Source organism: Gymnoscopelus microlampas (assembly GCF_963454915.1).
Source record: "Gymnoscopelus microlampas genome assembly, chromosome: 12".
NCBI classification, from domain to species: Eukaryota; Metazoa; Chordata; class Actinopteri; order Myctophiformes; family Myctophidae; genus Gymnoscopelus; species Gymnoscopelus microlampas.
The window spans coordinates 44,256,820-44,278,497 of NC_139949.1; the positions used below are offsets into that span (position 1 = coordinate 44,256,820).

Consider the following 21,678-nt stretch of genomic DNA (forward strand, 5'->3'; position numbering starts at 1 on the left):
CTATTTATGCCGCGCGACGACCGCCGCGTGCAGAGAAGTAATGCATCAAGTCATACAACGCCGATCACCCTCCCACACCCAAAGAACACAATCCCACATCATTTCAGTCAGTTTTACATTGCGGGTCTTCTTGATCAGTGGCTATATATTCACATGGCACACGGTGGTCTGGTGGTGATGAAGCAGCAACGCTCTGCAGTCCAGAAACCCTTAAGGCCACTTGCCCCCCCCCCCCCCCCTCCCTCCCTCATTTAAACAGCCCACAGCAGTGGCAGTGCATCTTCACACAGTAAGCAAAACAAAACAAAAAGTATTTAACCATGAGCCTGTTGTTCGCTTCCCTCTCTTTGGCTCTTCATTAGCCTCTTTCTCTCTCTCCTTCGCTCTCTCTCTTTCTCTCTCTCTCACACATACACACACACATATACACACACACACACACACACACACACACACACACACACACACACACAGGTATTACTATACTTTGAGGATATACAATTTTGAGGACGGCAATTTTAGAAACAAAATTCGAACTTTTTTTTTTTTTTTTTACATTTTTAAACCCCAAACCAAAAATAGCAGATCTACAACCACACCACACTGTGACCCACTGTGAGCTTGTAGATTAACACCGGCACACAGCCAGGTATAAATCAGGTATGATAAACTCCAACCCTAACCCCTACACCTATCTCTAAAATGCCTAATGCTACAGTAACCCCCAAATCTTATTTAATCATAAAAAAACAACCATTTATCTTGTGTGAAATTCTACTATGCTTGTGTGGAGACATTTGGCCCTCACACGTATAGTAATACAAGTGCACAACAGCGTACACACACACACACACACACACACACACACACACACACACACACACACACACACACACACACACACACACACACACACACACACACACACACACACACCTCTGTTCTATGCTAATTCCAATAAGAGTCTCGTCTTTTTTTGTTGTTGTTTTTTTCCAGTGCAACACAGTGATCTGTCCCCACTCCACTCCACTCCACTCTACTCCAACTAGTCCACTCCACTCCCACCCAGTCCAGTCTAGTCCAGTCCAGTCCCAATCCGCTCCGGCAAACCATCGACGACATGTCCGCTGTTGCGGTCAAATGAAGTCCAGGGTCAAATCCAAGTCGGTTCCCCCTCCCAAAAACAAAAATTAATCCCCAGTCAGTCCTATAGTTCCTACAGTATGTGGTGGAGTGGGAGTCCATTGCTTAGACCGGTGGTTCTCAAAGTGGGGGTCCAGGGGACCCTCGGGGTCACACAAACTCCACATAGTTCTCTGGGATGAGCCCCATCCTGCCGTCCAGCGTCCCCTCCAGCCAGCCGGGCTCCCTCGATGGATGAACTGCAGAGGAAGAATCAGAATCAAAGAATCAGAACCATCTTTATTGTCATATCACAGGTTGACATTGTGCAAAATTCGTTTTTCTGCAAGCTCCATCCGTTTTTGGATGTCTTCTTATTTTGAGAGTGTATGTACATGTATATACCTAATTAATAACTATAACATTAACATTGTAATTTAACCTTTATTAATAATAATCACTTTAAATATACTGTATACTATCATGACATTCATGACATTGATCTTTCTGTGTTGATTTATTGATCAATTTGTATGCTTTACATGTTCTGTTGTTTTATGTGTTCTGTCGTCTTGTCTGTTTGTTCTGTTGTGTGTCCTGTCATCTGTCTTGTTGTTTACTTGTTTTGTCATATCTGATATTGATGTTGTTTTGGTTGTTGTAATTGCTTTTTGCGGTTTAATGGTTTTTTTTGGGGGGGGGGGTGTGTATACAGTGTATCATGTACCTATAGGATCCCCCGCAAAACGAGATGCTACATCTCAAGGGGTTATTCCTAATAAAGAATTTTAATAAATTGTTTCCAGAAAGAAAAGAAAAAAGTGGGGGGAGAAAGGGCAATGGAAGGAACAAAAGAAGGAATCAAAAAAGGTATATCTACATATTTACACATAGCATATCCATCCAAACGTTATTAGTGCATGAGGTTTATAAATAATGTGCGTGAGCACAGCAGCTGGTATATACTGTTCATGACATTACAGCAGAGCCACAGACAGGGAGAGAGAAAGAGAAGATTAAGCATTACACCCTACACAGTAGTTAAATTCTGTCCATGACAACTGTTGTCTCTGTGAGGTCATTAATCTCTGCACAAACATGTGTTCTCCGAAAATAGCCCCTAAATCGTAAAGCTTGTAAATCGGCTATTTTCTGAGAATGTTCCCCGTCTCAAGCTGAATAAGTCATAAAGCTTGTAGATCTGATCGTACGATAAATTATAAGATAGGGCTTAAGTGGCCACTGCTTGACACAGTTCAAGTGGCGTGTGAGCTGAGAACTGAGAGTCAAACTTATCAGTGAAGAATCAGCTCGTTGCATGAAAGCAAGCAGCCAGCTTCAGCACGGTTACCACAGAGTCACATCAAAGACAGGGAAAATAAAAAATAAAGATTGTTGCCGGAAAACACAAGATAAGGTGGCTGCTTTTGTCTGTGAGGTTTTTTGTTTACTTTTTTCACTCCTAATGACTTTCGGTTTTACTTTTACAATTGACAATTTTCAATACTTCCACAACAATTACATACAAAACTTTAGTATGCAGATTTCGGTTATTATTACCAAACATACATAATGTCAAGCCCTATATTATATATATAAGTGTATATATACTTGTATATCTGCTAATTATTATTTTTATTATTATTTTTATTTTTTTTAGAAATTGTGAAATGCATCTGCATGATGAATACTTTTAGTTTGGGTATTTTAAAGTATATTTTGACGCCAATACCTTTTTTGCACCAGAGCATTTCTACATTGTGGTATTGCTTCTTCTACTTAAAGCTGCACTACAGTATGTAACTTGGCTCCTGCGCAAATGCCGAAATTGTTATCATTTAGCTAATAAGAGCCTGCCTGCCTGCTTGCTCTGGGGATAAATTGAAACATTTGTGTCTAACCAGAAACAGGGATTATGTCAAAGGTCATGTCTCACCTAGACACAGTATCTAAATACGGGCCGACGGCTTGGAAAAAAACTCCCATTAGACCTAAGACAGGCAGCCTCAGTGGATAGCTTTAACCCTTTAAGTTAAGACCTGAAGCCGATTCTACATGTCTCCTAAATCCCAACAGTTTTCTGAAAAACGTATGTTTCTATATCAGTGGTGCTCAAACTTTTTCATGTCAAGGACCCCCAGAAGCAAAGATTTGAGTTAAAAATATTCGCTTTAAAAATATATATATATTCAAAGATTTGCACACATTTTCACGATTTTCCAAAAATAGCAGATCTACAAGCTCATAGCGCGGCACTCGGTGCCGCGCTATGAGCTTGTAGATCTGCTATTTTTGAATAGCCAAAAGTGTAAAATAAAGCTTTTTAGCTCAAATCTAAAAATGTATGGGTTAAAGCACAGCTCAAGACCTATTTCTTCACTCTTGCTTTTAGTTGATTTTTAAATCTCTGTGTTGTTACTCATGTATTCACTGTTTTGCCTGATTCACTGCCTTTTTTGCTATATATATTTTTTTTGTTATGTTGATTTATGCTTTTGCTTTTCTTTTCTGCTTTATTGTTAAATTATTTGTACTTTTTCTGTAAAGCACTTTGAGCTGCATGTCATGTCATGAAAGGTGCTATACAAATAAAGTTTATTATTATTATGAAATGTCTCTATAGAAGAGCAGGGAACCAGGGAGACAAAATACAACCAGCCGATTGTATAAGTTATATTGTATTAACTCATTCACTGCCTGAATTATTTCTGGCCGCGTTTGCCCACTGCCAAGATTTTTCATTGAAAAAAAAAAGTACTCAGATGCCGAGATACAGAATGTTTTAAGTTTAAAGTTAACAAGGAAGTGGATGGGAGCCTAGATCGTTTTTTTGGGTTTTTTTTTTTAAGTCTTTTAGTCGTTCTAGGCAGGGAATGAGTTAACATACTCTACCATTACAGATTAGACACGATAACATTTTATTTGTTAAAACAGTTACATACAGTAGTGCCGCTTTAAGTCAAATAAAAGGCTCTTAATCCACCACACGCTCTCAAATACAGCCTTTTCCTAAAACTTCCAGTTGCACTGAGGGCTGTAAACGACCCGTTTTACGACCAGGATGCCACCGTTTGAGAACAGCTCATTTACAGAGACAGAACGTAATCTAATTCTGTGTTTTATTACACAACGTTAAGGATGTCAAAATTGGTAAAAGTCCTGATGTTGGTGAGGTTGAGTCAGAGAGGAGGATTGTAAACCAACACAGTGGCTTGTGTTGTTGTGGGCTCTCTCTCTCTCACATGACCCCGTTGATCCCTGGGCTGTTGTACGGATCTAATCTAGTCTTTATTTATAGACCAAAGTGGTCTGTCGCGCGGAAACCCACGTATGTCCAAGACCGTTCCTTTTTTTTAACATTATTATTTTAAAAACATAAAATAGTGAAAATAGCCGCTCTGCGAGCTCACAACGCGTCGCCTTGCGACGCGTTGTGAGCTTGCAGATCTGCTATTTTCACTACTTTCGGGCGACACTCTTGTGTGATGAAGTAGAGCGTAGATTTACCAAAAGAACATGAAAAAGTTGAAATATGGAGATACAAGGTTTTTACATGAAAATTATATTAAATACATATATATACACACACACACACACACACACACACTCACACTAGGGGTGGGACGATATATCGATATCGCGATACTTTCTCCCGCGATAAATAATCGATATACTGCCGGAAAAAAAACGATATACATTTTTTTTTCAGTTTGTGATACGTTGTTTTTCCGACTCTGTATTTGTGTAATGATGATTTTGAACAGTTTGGTGCTATTTTATGTGTTTATGAATTGAATACAAGGACTATCGTGATATATTGTTGGTGAAATTTCATGCAATATATCGTGATATTGCAATATATCGCAATATATCGAATATCGTGATATTATCGTTATCGAGGGCCTAATATCGGCACAGATATCGTATCGTGAGATACCCATATCGTCCCACCCCTAACTCACACCCACTTTTGCTATTTTTTAGATTTGAATCTTAAAGTTTTGGACATATGAGGTTTCCACCCGACAGAGATCTACATCTACTCTCTCTGCCACCATCACGTCCTTTGGCAAATTGATTAGTTTCTTTATTAAGCAGCCGTGTAATAAGCAGGATAATTGAAGGTGAAGTCGGTCATTGTTGATGAAATAAACGCCTTCAGGGTGACAGACGCTGTTTGTTTTTTAAAGGGCTTTTATGCCTTCATTGACAGGACAGTAGGCTGACAGGAAATGTGGAGAAGGAGATGGGGGGTGACACGCAGCAAAAGGCCGTCGGGATTGGGAGTCGAACCCGCGACACGCTGTCAGGCTATGCTACACTGAGCCTCGGTGCCTGGACCGCTACGCCAGCGGTCCAGGCCAGGTTTTAACCCATTAAGACATGGAACACATCTGTGTCACTAAGATGTCTTTGGTGCCGCGCTATGAGCTTGTATAGCTGCTATTTTTGAAAAATCTTGATATTTTTTTCTTATTTTTTTCTAACTGTTTTTAACATTTTTAACATTTTTAAGAATCGCCTCAGGTCTTAATGGGTTAAAAGAGTAGATCTAAAATAGTAGATCACAAAGTGAGCTGGTAGATTGTGAAAACGCACTTCTCGATTATTTGTTTAACCAAAACAGTGACCGATAATTGCTCAGAAAATAATTGACAGCTCTGACTGAAACACGCTGACTATAGGAACCACAGTGACCACACACACGCACGCACGCACGCACGCACGCACGCACGCACGCACGCACGCACGCACGCACGCACGCACGCACGCACGCACGCACGCACGCACGCACACACACACACACACACACACACACACACACACACACACACACACACACACACACACATACACACACACACACACACACACACACACACACACACACACACACACACACACACACACACACACACACGTGCCCAGCGAAAGGCCAAGAGAACAGATCCACGGTTCATTTTGTGTCTCTCTCCGCAGCCACTAATTATTGTGTTTCTCTACAAACACGCGCCCACGCACTCTCGTGTCGCTTCCTTCCTCCCTCGTGTCACGTGGGCCTCTCTGCAAAACTCACCGTTCTCAAAGACCGTCCCGGCGATGAAGGACAGCTCAGAGTCGTGCTCTGCCTTGCAGGCGTACAGGGCTCTCGCCTTTCTCCCTGCAATGCTGCACAGAGGAGAGAGAGAGAGAGAGAGAGAGAGAGAGAGAGAGAGAGAGAGAGAGAGAGAGAGAGGATTTAGTAATTGAAAAGTCAGGGTAGATACAATGGTTCTCAAACTTTTTCGAGCCAAGGACACCGAAATGTACTGTATATATATTTGACCCCCATCTGAGAATGTTTTGTGCCAGGGACCCCCAGAAGAGAAGTTTTGTGATCAATCAAAAGGTTTCCAAACATTTTCTAAAAAGATTTTTTTTTTGCAGGTATACAAACTCAAGCTTGTAGATCTGCTATTTTTGAATAGCCAACGTATAAATGGATAAAGTGGTTAAAATGACTGTGATGTTATTATTAACTACTTTCGATGCTTTTGAGAGAGAGATAGAGAGAATGTAATCATTGAAAAGACAGGGTCCTTGAAACATTGTGTCATTTATCCATCACAACGTTCAGCCAAACCACAAGATGTGTGTCAAAGCCGCTCCGCCATGAATAGCCTCCCTCAGACACGCTAACTTTCAAGTGCTTCCCCCCACTACTTCCGTTTGGCATTTGCAGTCATGTAAATAAGACCCACTGGAAATCAAATGAAGCCTATCTAAGCTTCACTGCTTTGGCAGAAATGGAGATTATAATAACCTTAACATTTAAAAAAAAAAAAAAGATAATTTAAACGTGATGAAAGATGACGGCTTCCTGTCACCACTTTTTTTGCGAGGTGGAGTTATGGACTCTGTAGTGTGCAAAGAGCTGTGTGGCTTGAGAGACTATGCCATGTCATCGCTGTCGGGCAGAAACCTTGTATCTCCGTGTTAAAACGTTGTATGTATTTTCGTAAATTAATGCCCTACGTCAGGGGTCTTCAACGTTTTCAGGCCAAGGACCCCCTAGCTGAGAGAAACACGAACCAGGGACCCCCTACTTTATATTGCATACAATTGTGTTTCATGTTAAAGTTTTTTTTTTACTTAGCCTGCTCTTTTTTCCCTCTACACCTATAGCCTCTTTGCCAAAAATAGCCGATCTACAAGCTCTGAACGCCTCGCAGCGCGAGGCGTTCAGAGCTTGTAGATCGGCTATTTTTGGCTAATGTTCCCCTCAGAAAAGGAATTCTAGGGTTCAAGTGGTTAATGTAAAAAAAACGAAATCGTACCACACAAAGATTTGGCGGACCCCCTGTAAGAGCCATTTGAGCCATGTATATGATTGCTTGTTATAATTGCTTGTTAATTGATGATGTCACTGCAGGGCTTGGTCAAGGCCAAGTTGCCTAGGTATTTAACAGGGCTGTAATCAGCAGCAGGTGTTGCCAGTGGCAGAGGCAAACAGTTTTCGACTGTGTTACATGACAGCTGGAGGTCTGTGTGCGTTTGACTATTTATTTATGTTATTATTTTCTGTATGCTGGAGTGATTGGCACAAAGACTACTAAGAATAAAACGTTTGTTTAATAACTCAACGGACACTTGTGGACATCAGTTTGTATATAGAGCACACGTCAGAACTCCCTCGGCAACCAGTATAGTGCCAAAAGTATAGGACTCTTGACACTACACTTAATAGTACACCCAAGTATAGGACTTGGGCGTTACACCCCCTATAATAGCTCTGAGGACCCCCTAGGGGTCCCGGACGCCCTGTTGAAAACCCCTGCCCTACGTTGTCATACTAGACACTCCAGTAACTAGAGTGTCACACACAAGTAGTGACAATAGCAGATCTACAAGCTCACAAAGTGAGCGTTGGTCAAGGTGATCATGCAACGTGTCAGTACTCATACTGTAGTACCAGCAGTGAAAGGATTCTGACTGGAGGGGAAAAAAACAAGTGCCAGAAAGCAAACAGAGTTACCAAGGTCTATGGCAGTGCAGACACAGAGGAGCGTTTTCACTTTGTTCCATCCATAGCTCTGGTACGTCGTCGTAACGCCTGAATTCTTTCCCACAGCCCGAGAGAGAAGCTATAGGCTATACGGAAAATACATCTGCCAGTGGGGGGCGCTGAGAATAACCTGACTCCGTCAAATGGAAGAAGCTTGCGACACACATTTTGTTTCACAGCCTACTTCCATCTGAGACTCCGGTAGCAGAATGGATGACAGATGGCGTTTTCATTTGTTCAAGCTACTTGGTAGGTGATTGGATGATCCCGCCCCTAGCAGCCGCTGATTGGTTCTAACACACAGCGGACCGGGCAGCTTTACTCCCTGAGCAATGCCAGACTTCTTCCTGAAATCAAATGCAAATGAGATTTCCGGAGGGAGGGGGGTTTACCAGGCTACGCTGAGAAGCCACAAAATCTAAGCCAGTTGTTCCCAAACTTTTCGGGATCAGGGGGGGGCCCACTTGAAGAGTTCGCAAAACACCACTGGCTGCCGTGGTCAGATGGGTGGGCCTGCGTGTATTACTTATTTTAACTTCCAATTCATCACAATGAAAACACATTTTTAAACGTGTTAAAGAAAACACACCGTGACGTTTTGTTCTTACATACATTTTATTTTACATTATCATTAAAAACGTATTTTTCTGCCAATTATTTGGGGGCCCACTTGCAATAATCCTCACGGCCCACATGTTGAGAATCACTGTTTTAAAGCTATACTAGCCTGGCAAGGCCAGTTATTTTTCGTTCGATTGGTTTCCAGGCTAAAACATGGCTTCACAGAGGGGGCGTCACTGATCCTGGGGGGGTTGTTGGGGGGGTTGTTGAGAGGGGAGGACGGGGGTGACACCCACCTGACCGGGGAGGAGTCACTGGAGGCCGACGAGGCGGGCTGGGGGCTGGAGGGGGCCGAGAACATCGGCCAAGAGGGGGAGCGCGGCGAGGTGGGGCTTGGAGCCGTGGCACTGACACACACACACACACACACACACACACACACACACACACACACACACACACACACACACACACACACACACACACACACACACACACACACACACACAGTGTAAACCATTGGTTCTCAAAGTGGGGGTCCAGGGACCACCCCCAGGGGTCCTTGTGGGGGAGGGGTTCCAGGGGGTCCCCAGCAAAAAGTAGTTAACATAGCATCGCAATCATTTTAACCACTTTATCTATTTATATGTTGTTGGCTATTCAAAAATTGCAGATCTACAAGCTCACAGCGCCTCACTCTGTGCCGCGCTGCGAACTTGTACATCTGCTATCTAAAAAATATATATATATATATTTGAAAATGTTTGGAAAACTATCAATATGGGGGTCCTTGACATGAAAACGTTTGAGAACCACTGGTGTAAACGTGCACACACAGTTTCACGTGCGCACAGACGTGTTCTAACACCCACACACACACACACGTGAGTGAGTGAGTGAGTGACTGATACTCCATATTGTGTGGTTCATTGCATTTGTTAGTGGTGAAGCCAGTGTCATTCATCACAAGGCTAAAAAGTCAGTTCTTACCTGGTAGGGATGCTGCTCGGTATGCTGGCACGACTCTTTGGGTTCAACCTGCAATTATAGAGGGAAAAAAAACAATTAAACAAAATCAGGAAATCAACCACTTAAACCCCTTTGTGGGTAACCGGAGTCCCTCAGGGCTCAATACTAGCGTCTCTTCTGTTTTCTGTTATTGCGCTGAAAATAGGCGATCAACAAAGCTCAACATAACCCCATTATGTCCAAAAGTGTTACTTTCCAGGATTCAAATTCTAAAGTAGCAAAAGTAGCAGATCTAATGTACAAGCTTCACGCAGCGTTTCAAGCTTGTGGATCTGCTACTTTTGATGCTTTTGTGTGACGCTGTAGTGTGATCGAGTAGGGCGTTCATTTACGAAAAGACACAAAAAGTTAGAATGTGGAGATAAGAGGTTTCTGCACGACAGCGACAAAACAGTTGTATACTCAAGGAAAGTAAAATGACCTAAAAGGTACAGTACTATACTTGGTTAAAAGTACTTATGGTTAAGAGTACTTTCCACCTCTGGAAACCAGTTGGGACGTGTTCCATGCTGGAAGGCTTATACGTGAGCGAGCAGGCTCACTCAGGCCCCAGTAACTTGACCACAATAACAACCTTCTAATGATGAGTAATAGACATGACAGAGAAGATGGAGGCACACCAACAACAAAAAACTCAAAGACTAAACAGAGTAGATTCATTCAATTTCAGTCCAGGCTAGACGTGGGCTCTGCAGCCACTCATCAGCGAACCCTGTTAACTACATTTGTGCTTTGTGTGGGCTTGATTGTGGTGAAGCTGCACAATCACTTTCACGCTGGCACGTCCTTAACCCATAAAGACCTGAGGCCCATTCTTACAAATGCCTTCTGAATCAGTAGTTCTCACTTTTCTTTCGTGTCAAGGATCCCATATATATATATATATATATATATATATATATATATAAAAACCTTCTTTGGAAGGAACCGCACACTCCAAATGACGATGGACTCAGACTCAGTTAATGCTTCATTTTTGAGCGGTGTAGCCGCTCCTATAAGTGGGGTTGGGACACCTCATTAGTACACCCTTCGCTGTACTGTGATTGGCTCATAAAAGCACACCCCTCTACATTAGTACACCCCTAGCTGTACTGTGATTGGCTGACTCTATTGGCTGACTATATTCAGCACTGTGATTGGCTAGCGAGACACATGATGAAATGAATAACCTATAAATAGGACTATGCACTTCAAAAAAACACTTTTTTTTTTAAGTGAGCGTCCATCTCTGTGATGACCACACCGCTCACTTCACACTGGGTGTGATTTTTTTAAGCTTTATTAGCACGACGCGTTTCGCCGTGTTGGCTTCATCAGGTGCCATAGCACCTGATGAAGCTTGTTACCTGCCGGTCTGCCGAGCTGGAGGCCGGGGTTCAACTCCAGCCCGGGCCGCGAAAATTAAAATGTTTTGTGCCAGGGACCCCCAGAAGAGATCACTTCAAAATGTTCGATATTTTTCCAAAATGTTCAAAAATAGCAGATGTACAAACTTGTATATATATCTTGTATACAGTATATGCTATTTTTGAGAACCACTGTTCTAAACCAATGTTCTAAATTCTAAGAGTTTTCTGATAAACATATGATGCTACAGTATACGTAATAGCTAAAATCTAAAACGACACACATGCTTTCCCGGCTAAAGACAAGCAGACCAAAACATTGTCCTCCTGACATTCGGCAAAAAGTTAATGTAGAGCGAAAACAGGACAAGGCTATATATAGAGTAGACTAGAGCATTGGTTCTCAAAGTGGGGTCCGGGGACCCCCAGGGGTCCTTGAGGGAGTTCCAGGGGGTCCCCAGCTAAATGATAGATTAGGCACCAAATGGACCCTTATGGGTCTGTAACTCTGAGAGTGTACAAATGGAATCAAATGGACCCGTTAAATTGACATAGATTTTACAATATAAATTGCGGTCCAAGTGATAGAAATGCCATTAAATGGGGGTCTGTAGCCTAATGCATGTCAAACTGGGGGTCCTTGAAATTAAAATGGTTGAGAATCACTGCTAGAGCTGTAAAAAATCTTCCCTTATGGGGGTCCCTGGCATATCTTTTTTGAAATGGGGGTCCGCGGGCTAATAAGTGTCAATTTGGGGGTCCTTGACATCAAAAAGTTTGAGAACCACTGGACTAGAGCCCTTGGTAAGGAGCAAATCATCATGATTTGTGTGCATGGGGATCTCATCTTAAACAAGCTCAGTGCTTAATGAGTCTTCCAGTTTAGTAGACCTTGTATTGTGAATGTGTACTTCCATGTACTGTTGTTCTCATGTCTTTCTAAATAAAGTACATTAATCAATCAATGGTCAACTAAGTACAGTGCGTGCTCGGGTGGCGCAGTGGTGAAGTAGCTGGCAGCTGCCCCACCACCGCAGAGTCTGGGGGTTCGAATCCACCGCGGTGCATCCGGATTTGGCCCATGTTAGGGGGAGCGGGGAAGCCGGGCGGGGACGGTGATACTTGTCATTAACCCTATAAGACCTGTGTCATTTTTAGATTTGAGCTAAAAAGCATTATTTTACACTTTGGGCTATTCAAAAATAGCAGATATACAACCTCATAGCGCGGCACCGAGTGCCGCGCTACAAGCTTGTAGATCTGCTATTTTTAAAAATTTGTGAACATTTGTGAAATCTTTGAATATATATATTTTAAAGCGAACATTTTTAACTAAAATCTTTGCTTCTGGGGGTCCCTGGAACAAAATATTTTGATGGGGGTCCGCGGCCAAATACATATAATTTTGGGGGTCCTTGACATGAAAAAGATTGAGCACCACTGATATAGAAACATACGTTTTTTCAGAATACTGTTGAGATTTAGGAGACATGTAGAATCGGCTTCAGGTCTCAATGGGTTAAACGTACTCCTACCGGTTAGCACCCAGGGAGTGTTGGGCGGGAGGAGTAGGACGAAGGCTTTACATCCTCTCGGTGGAGGCTCCTCACTGGCAGGTGAGGAGGTACTGTTGTCAGTAGGTTACAACAGCAGTGACAACACACAAAAACGTGTGTGGGGAGAAATTGATTGGCATAGCAATTAAATTGGGGGGGTAAAAAGAAAGAAAAGAAAACTAATTATAGGGTATAATAGAGAAGAGATGCCAATTGGAGAAAATGTTGAAGGAAGTAGATGTTTGACTTGGCTGTTTCACATAGAACATGTGTAATTGAAAATGTGGTCTTTCAAAGCAATAACATGAGAGAGAGGGAATGCTTTATCATGGTTATTGGCACGGCTGTGCTGTGGCACAGGCCATGCGAAGCCAAGCCAGTCTTTTATTGCTTTTATAATAACACGCTTTACCAAATATGGCAACTTGAGACGTATTTCAATCAAAACAGTATTTTTAAGATCAATTTCATTACACGAATAAATTCTTATTTCTTTCCGGCACAAAATGCGGTTGCTATCCCCTATGACTACATGGACTCTCCTGAATATTAACACACTTTTAAACTAGCTGTTGCAAATGTGAAATGAATCAATACTGAGCGACTGCGGGTCCTATAACAGCGGTTCTCAAACATTTTCATGTGAAGGACTCCCATATTGAATATTGTGCTGCAGACCCCCCCCCCCCAATCTGAAAACATTTTCTGCCAGGAACCCCAGAAGAAAAGATTTGTGTTTTTTTTTCAAAAATAGCAGACAGATCTACAAGCTCACAACACAACACATCGCACCGCAACAGGTAGCCGAATAGCCAAAGTGATGTACAAAATGATGATACAATGATGGTACAAAAACGAATTTCACCCACTTTTTTACCTTGTAAACAAGTGATGTGACAATAAACCTGATTCTGATTCAAAGTATAAAATAAGGGTGAAAGTGGTTAAACTGATTTTGATTTTGATTAGTAACAAATAAGGCCCCAGACCCTTACCTACAATGTTACTAGTTTTATTGTTCTTTTAGTATTTTTCTGAGCCGTGTAGTGATATAAAACTATTAGCAAGTAAGTAAGTAAGTAAGTAAATGTTATTGTTATTTTAAAGTGCTTTACATACAACAGAAACAGAACAGCAAGAAACATTCAAATGATAAGAAAAAAGGAAAAACACAAACTGTACAATGCATCTCAGGAGAAACAAAACAGCAGACACATTTCACACCTGAAGGAGAAGCTCAAGTACATTCCCCAAATGCCTGTTGAAACAGTTTTTTTTTTACGTGGTTCTTAAAGATATCCACAGACGCTGCAGCTCTCAAGACCGAAGGAAGCAGGGACGTGCACAGATAGACTCTAGGTGGTGCTAGAGCACCTGCCCTTTGCCCTCTTGACCAGAAGTGCCCTTTTTTTTCAGGGGTCTTCAACAGGGGGTCCGGGACCCCTAGGGGGTCCTCAGAGTTACTACAGGGGGTCCGCCAAATCTTTATGTGATATGATTTTTCTTTTTACCATAACCACTCGAAACCTAGCATCCCTTTTCTGAGGAGAACTTTTGCCAAAAATAGCCGATCTACAAGATCTACAACGCCTCGCAGCGCGAGGCGTTGTGGGCTTGTAGATCTGCTATTTTTGGCAAAGAGGTATAGGTGTAGAGGGAAAAAAGAGCAGACCAAGTAAACAAAAAAAAGTATAATTTACTTGAGCACCTGCCCCTCAAAATGTCTGTGCACGCCACTGGAAGGAAGGGCATTCCAGAGTCTGGGCACTGCGGACTGAAAGGCTCTGTCACCTTTGGTGTTTAACATGGTACGAGGAATGACCAATATACCCTGGTCAGCTGACCTTAGGCCCTAAGGTAGCACGATATGTACCCACTAGCACCCTAAAAGCTTAGGATGCTGGTGGTGGGCACATATCGTTCTAGCACACATCGTTCTACCGGTGCGTTAGATATTCAGGTGCCTGTTCCATGCATGCAAAGCTCTATAAGTGAGCACCGGGACCTTGAACTGAACCCTGAAAATAACAGGAAGGAAGCCAGTGCAAAGAAGAGGCCAGAACTGGAGTAATGTGACACCTTCTGCTGGAGCAGTCTTGCAGCAGCATTTTGAATTCATTGGAGGCGGTCTAATGGACGTTTTATTGGGGGCACGGGTGTGTGCCCGCCCGGTGTGATGCTGTGCTATTTTCGGCACGCGACACCAATGCGCAACCAAGCATAACTCTGGCCGAACTTCATAGCCATAGCATATGGTTATTAATATACCACATCCATCAACCAATCAGGGTGCATGATTTGACCAACAGGTTTATCTAAGCAACGTATTATTTGTTGTTCAGCTTCCGGTGTTGAACAACAAATAAATAAATGTCAACGCTGCTAACATGCTCCTGATACCAAGAGTCTTGCGTTTTGAGCTTGTAGATCTGCTTCTTTTGATGCTTTTGTGTCACGCTGTAGTGTGGTCAAGAAGGGCGTTCATTTTCGAAAAAACACACAGAGTTAATTAAGATAAGAGGTTTCTGCCCGACAGCAACGATACGCTATCCTGTATGTATATCTTTATTCGTTGTATTTAACCCATTAAGACCTGAAGCCGATTCTACTGTACATGTCTCCTAAATCTCAACAGTTTTCTGAAAAACGTATGTTTCTATATCAGTGGTGCTCAATCTTTTTCATGTCAAGGACCCCCAAAATGATATGTATTTGGCCGCGGACCCCCATCAAAATATGTTGTTCCAGGGACCCCCAGAAGCAAAGATTTGAGTAAAAAATGTTCGATATGGATATATATGTATATATTCCAAGGATTTGCACACATTTTCACGAATTTTCAAAAATAGCAGATCTACAAGCTCATAGCGCGGCACTCGGTGCCGCGTTATGAGCTTGTAGATCTGCTATTTTTGAATAGCCCAAAGTGTAAAATAATGCTTTTTAGCTCAAATCTAAAATTGACACAGTTCCAGGTCTTAATGGGTTAACTTGTTTTCTCTCTCTTTTCCTTCGCTCTCACTTCTACCTCTAACCTCTCTCTCCTCACGGAATAATACAATACAATGGAGCACTCACGAAAAAGACACACACAAAAAAAACACCTTCTCAACTGAACTGTGATGTGACAAATAAAAGAAGTTTCTGAACCACTATTCAACTTGACTGGCAGAATGCAGAGCCCAGCCTTGCCCTGTCTCTTGTCAGTGATGTACGCGCGTTCGTTCGGGGTTGCCATGGCAGCCTGGTTGAACCCGCTCACATTGACTCCCACGTGGAGGCCCTTTGATGTCCCCGGCATAATCGGGTTGCCGCCCTCTTGGAGCAAAAAAAAGGAAAAACGTAACAAACAAAAAAACAACTCGGTGACACTTGGCACGGCAATGACCAACCACTGCCATTTTCACATCGTTGATACATCGTCGGGTGGAAACCTTATATGTCCAAGACTGTAAAGGTAGGGTGAGTGATTTTCTTTGGTTTCTGATAGTACTCATTGCTATAGACCAGGGGTCTTCAACGTTTTCAGGCCAAGGACCCCCCTAGCTGAGAGAGAGATGAAGCAGGGATCCCCTCTATATTGTATAAAATTGTGTTTCAGATTAAACTGTTTTTGTTTACTTGGTCTGCTCTTTTTCCCCTCTACACCAAACACCTCTTTGCCAAAAATAGCCGATCTACAAGCTCACAACGCCTCGCAGCGCGAGGCGTTGTGAGCTTGTAGATCTGCTATTTTTTGGCTAAAGTTCTCCTCAGAAAAGGGATGCTAGGGTTCAAGAGGTTAAGGTAAAACGAAAAATCATGTCACCCAAAGATTTGGCGGACCCCCTGTAGTAACTCTGAGGACCCCCTAGGGGTCCCGGACCCCCTGTTGAAGACCCCTGCTATAGAGTGTTTGTTCAGTAACAGGGATCCCCTTGTCTCTCCAGCTCTTTATTAAACAGAAAATGCATTTTCAGGTCGGGATACCAATTTTATCCAATCAGGATAGAGAACTCAGACAGGAGGATACAGATGACACAAAGAAATGAGCAGACAAAATTGGAACTGGAACTGAATTAAAAATTAAGCTGATAAACCATGCCTTTTCCTGATTGGCAGAAATGTTGTCACCTACCTGAAAATATAGTTTATGTAATATGGTCATTAAAGAGCTGGAGAGACTCCTGTTACTGAACACAAACTATAGCAATGGTTACTATAGAGAATATAGTACTTTAAACAATTAACAAATAACTTTTTGTTTTAACCAAAAAATATCACTTACCCTACCTATGCGTAGCTAATTATCTTCCTACATTTTGACTATTTAGAATTTTTTCATGACTGGAAAACTGGAACAATTCTTCAATCATATTTTTTTCCAGGATGCGTGGGCACACAGTGTTAGCTTAAAAGGGTAACAAACTCTTTATTGGTTTACAAATGAAGAGGTAAATAATGAAGAGTGTGTGTTTGGTTGAGTTTACAGTGCTCGCAGGCCACTTCCTCCTCTCTGCTGCCTTAATTAAATTGATCCCGCCTTCATTTCCTCTGCCAGATAGGTCATCAATCCACGCCACATCAGTCCATTATGCACACCCACGCACACACACACACACACACACACACACACACACACACACACACACACACACACACACACACACACACACACACACACACACACACACACACACACACACACACACACACACACACACACACACACACACGCTACAGTGACAGATGCAGTATGTTGACAGTGTGCTCCTGCCAAAGGTAATAGAAACTGTCTGATGAATACTGGGTGCACACGAAGTACTCTGATTTTTTTACTTTGCGATTTTCCTTTGTTAGAATACATGTTATATAGCTATATATTGTGATAGTACAAATTGTTACAGAGTGTTTTTTCAGTAACATGAGTCTCCATGTCTCTCCAGCTCTTTATTAAACAGAAATTGCATTTTCAGGTTGGGATACCAATTTTATCCAATTAGTAGAGAGAACTCACACAGGATACAGGATGAACAAGTGATATTGGAAGTGATGACACAAAGAAATGAGCAGACAAAATTGGAACTGTAACACTATAAAGCTGATAAATGGGTACTCTCTCCCGATTGGCTGAAATTTGGCAACCCACCTGGAAAATGTAAATTTCTGTTTATTAAAGAGCTGGCGAGACACAGAGACCCCTGTTACTGAACAAACACTCTAGAGCAATGATTACTCTCAGAATATAGTGCTTTAACCATTTAATAACAAACTTACCATACCTTTAAGTAAACGTACTCATTGTGCAGAATGCACAAATGTTTTTAAATATATGCATATTGTTCAAAAAAATAGCAGCTACAAGCTCACAATTCGTAGCGATGCGACGCATTGTGAGCTTGTAGATCTGTGTTGGACACAGGTTTCCCCTCGACAGCGACGATACGAGGTATTTGTGGAATAGGCTTTTATAGTCGTGGTGTTATCAGTGGCGGCACTGGATAACAAAATCCATTGTAAATGAACCAAAAGGTTATCTGCATCTGAATTAGACATACAATGTATTTTGTAACAATATAGTCTCAATCTGCAAAGTAGCTAGTAATACAAGTTTTTAGCGGTGCCAACCGCTCTACACGTGGCTTTGACTCGGTGTCTGTGTGTCTGTGTGTCCGTCCGTCTGTGTGTCCGTCTGTCCGTATGAGCCCGAAATGAGCACGGCAAAGAAACAACACATACAAACACACGCACACACACACACACACACACACACACACACACGGACTTGGAGATTGCCTATGCCATCTCTCCTCTCATTTGCCAAACGTGCCACCGGTTATCAAAGAGGGGTCCAGGGACCCCCAGGGACGTCCGCCCGTATGAGCACGGGATGAGCACGGGATTTTAAACAGCTATAACTCCAGTTTGCAGCATGCCACTAAGTCCAAATTTGGTATGTGGACTTAGACCACCAATACGGGACCAGCATGCATTGCTCAAGCCCCGCCCCCTCTGTCTTCCCATTGGCTGGCCTTTAAACAGCCATAACTCAAGTTCGCAGCATGCTACGGAGTACAAATTTTGTACATGGAGTCATGGACTAAAACCACCAATAGGGACGAACTGTAATTAATTAAGCCCCGCCCCCTCTGTCTGCCCATTGGCTGGCCTTTAAACAGCCATCATTCCAGTTTGCAGCATGCTACCAAGTACAAATTTGGTAAGTGGACTCAGACCACCAATAGGGACGAACTGTAATGAGTTACGCCCCGCCCCAAAGGCACCGCTTCCTTCACACAAGGTGTGATTTTTTTTATAATTGTAGTGGAGTAAAAAGTTACATATATGAAAATATATATAAATAAAGTAAAATATAATATAACTAGAAAAATAGAAACGCAAACAACGTGACGCAAACAACGTGACGCATCGCGACGCGTTGTGAGCTTGTAGATAGTCTTTTTTCACGAATGCAATTGTTTATGGCAGGGGTCTTCAACAGGGGGTCCGCGACCCCTAGGGGGCCCTCAGAGTTACTACAGGGGGTCCGCCAAATCTTTGTGTGATTTTTACATTAACCACTTCAACCAAGCATCCCTATTCTGAGGAGAGCTTTAGCCAAAAATAGCAGATCTACAAGCACACAACGCCTCGCGCTGCGAGGCGTTGTGCGCTTGTAGATCTGCTATTTTTGGCAGAGTGGTTTAGTATAGGGGGGAAAAACAGCAGGCTAAGTACAGAGTGAAAGGTCAGGTTTACTAAGTATTGTTTAAGTGCATGGTTAAATGTCTGGAAATACACATTAACATGAATCCCACATGATAGTGCTGTGAAACAAATCTATGAAGCTGCCTATGAAATCTATGAAAAAATAAATATTCTATACAATATATAATGGGGGTCCCTGCTTTATCTCGCTCTCAGCCAAGGGGTCCTTGGCCTGAAAACGTTGAAGACCCCTGGTTTATGGCCATGAGAACCTGAGGGGTATATAGGCAGCATCCTGGTGAGGAAATGCCACCAAGGGTCCTGGTGAGGACCACCACCGAGCCCTGCAACAAGTCCCAGCAGCAGTGGTGTAAAGTAATGTAGTATATTTCATAACTTAAGATACATATTTAAGCCATGTGTTAGAATTAATATAGGATTGCAGGTCTACTTTGGGCTGCAGACAGAAGAGTGGATTCAGACCATTTGTGGGCTCGAGCCTGGCCGGGTGGGGGTACAATTAGCATTGACTATTGTCTTATCTTGGAGACAGTGCGTCTATCCATTTGTGATCAAGGCTGACACCTTTCCTTTCCTGACTCTTTACAGTTGCAAATGTGGAGAGCCAGAGAAGGTGGGGTCCCACCTTACAGGGCTGACACACCCACCCATGTACTTTTGTTAGATCTCACTACTATAAATATACTGTAAAATGTAGGCTTGAGTGTGTGTCAGAGGCCGAAGGGTCGCCTGTGGGGACCTCAGGGTCTCCATAGAAAACTGCTTGTACTCTGTTTGTTCCATGAAATAAATCCGAAGCAACGAACCTCACTATGGAGTGATGACTCAAATCCATTCTTCAAACATCTATTCACATCTCTGGAACATCAAACTAACTTTACAATATGGCGTTGTTGGCAATTAGTATAGTGCATTAAAACCTGTAAGTCTGTGGTTTTAAGATACCACAGTAACTAAGTACATTTACTCAAGTACTGTACTTAAGTACACTTTTGAGGATTTTTGAGTGGTGCCAACCACTCCTATATCTGGCTTTGTCCGTGTGTCCATATGTATGTATGTCTGTCCAATAAACAAACATTGATGACAACATCAATACGATACGGGGCTCATCAAAGGCACCACTCCCTTCACAAGGGGTGTGATTTTTTGGGGCGGTGTAGCCGCCCCCTATAAGTGAGTTTTGGACACCGACCAAAAAATGTGTGTACCCCCTAACCCTTCCATTGTTAATGCAAATCGATACTTTTGCAAAGTCAGCCAATCACATTACAGCTAGTGTCATCACCACTAACTGTAATGTGATTGGCTGACTTTGCAAATTCAGGACTGTGATTGGCTAGCGAAACACATGACACATGTGCAGCCCTATGAATAGCAGTATGGACTTTAAAAAAAGTCACCTATGAGTGAGTCATGTTGTGATGACCACACACCGCCCACTTCACACTGGGTGTGATTTTTTTTTAAGAACCAGGATTTTGGGCCTCGCTGAACCATCGCTACCCCAGGACGAGGCCTCTTCCTGGGGTAGCGATGGGTTCAGCGAGGGCCAAAATTATGGTTCTCCCAAAAAAATCTAAAATGTTTCTAAGTGTCTGCATGGGCTCCAGAAGTGCCCGGGGACCCCCTGGAGGACCCCCGGCCAAAAATCTCAACTTTTTTGAGAACCAGGATTTTGGGCCTTGCTGAACCCATCGCTACCCCAGGAAGAGGCCTCTGTCCTGGGCATAACTATCCGATGGCACAGATGGGCCTTCCAGGCACCTGCAAGAAAATTCCCGGAGGCAGGAAGGCAGGCGCCCACCTCCTCGAGGGCCTTGGACACTTAGAAATATTTTAGATTTTTTTTTGAGAACCAGGATTTTGGGTCTCACTGAACCATCGCTACCCCAGGACGAGGCCTCTTCCTGGGGTAGCAGGTTCTCCAAAAAAAATCTAAAATGTTTCTAAGTGTCTGCATGGGCTCCAGAGGTCCCCGGGGACCCCCTGGGGGACCCCAGGCCAAAAATCTCAACTTTTTTGAGAACCAGGATTTTGGGCCTCGCTGAACCCATCGCTACCCCAGGAAGAGGCCTCTGTCCTGGGCATAACTATCCGATAGCACAGGTGGGCCTTCCAGGCACCTGCAAGAAAATTCCCGGAGGCTGAAAGGCAGGCGCCCACCTCCTCGAGGGCCTTGGACACTTAGAAATATTTTAGACTTTTTTTTGAGAACCAGGATTTTGGGTCTCACTGAACCATCGCTACCCCAGGACGAGGCCTCTTCCTGGGGTAGCGATGGGTTCAGCGAGGGCCAAAATCATGG

At 42.9% G+C, this 21,678-nt stretch overlaps 1 protein-coding gene across 1 annotated transcript in view; it reads right to left on the reverse strand.

The window, feature by feature from the left end:
* Positions 1-264: 264 nt before the first annotated feature.
* Positions 265-21,678, reverse strand: part of LOC311057367 (rho GTPase-activating protein 26-like) — a 162,418-nt gene continuing 141,004 nt past the window's right edge. The window contains 4 exon segments of the mRNA XM_084074321.1: positions 265-1,382; positions 6,200-6,291; positions 9,025-9,135; positions 9,719-9,766. Of these exon segments, the coding sequence (XP_083930447.1) occupies positions 1,294-1,382; positions 6,200-6,291; positions 9,025-9,135; positions 9,719-9,766 (340 nt within the window). The 3' untranslated portion in view covers positions 265-1,293.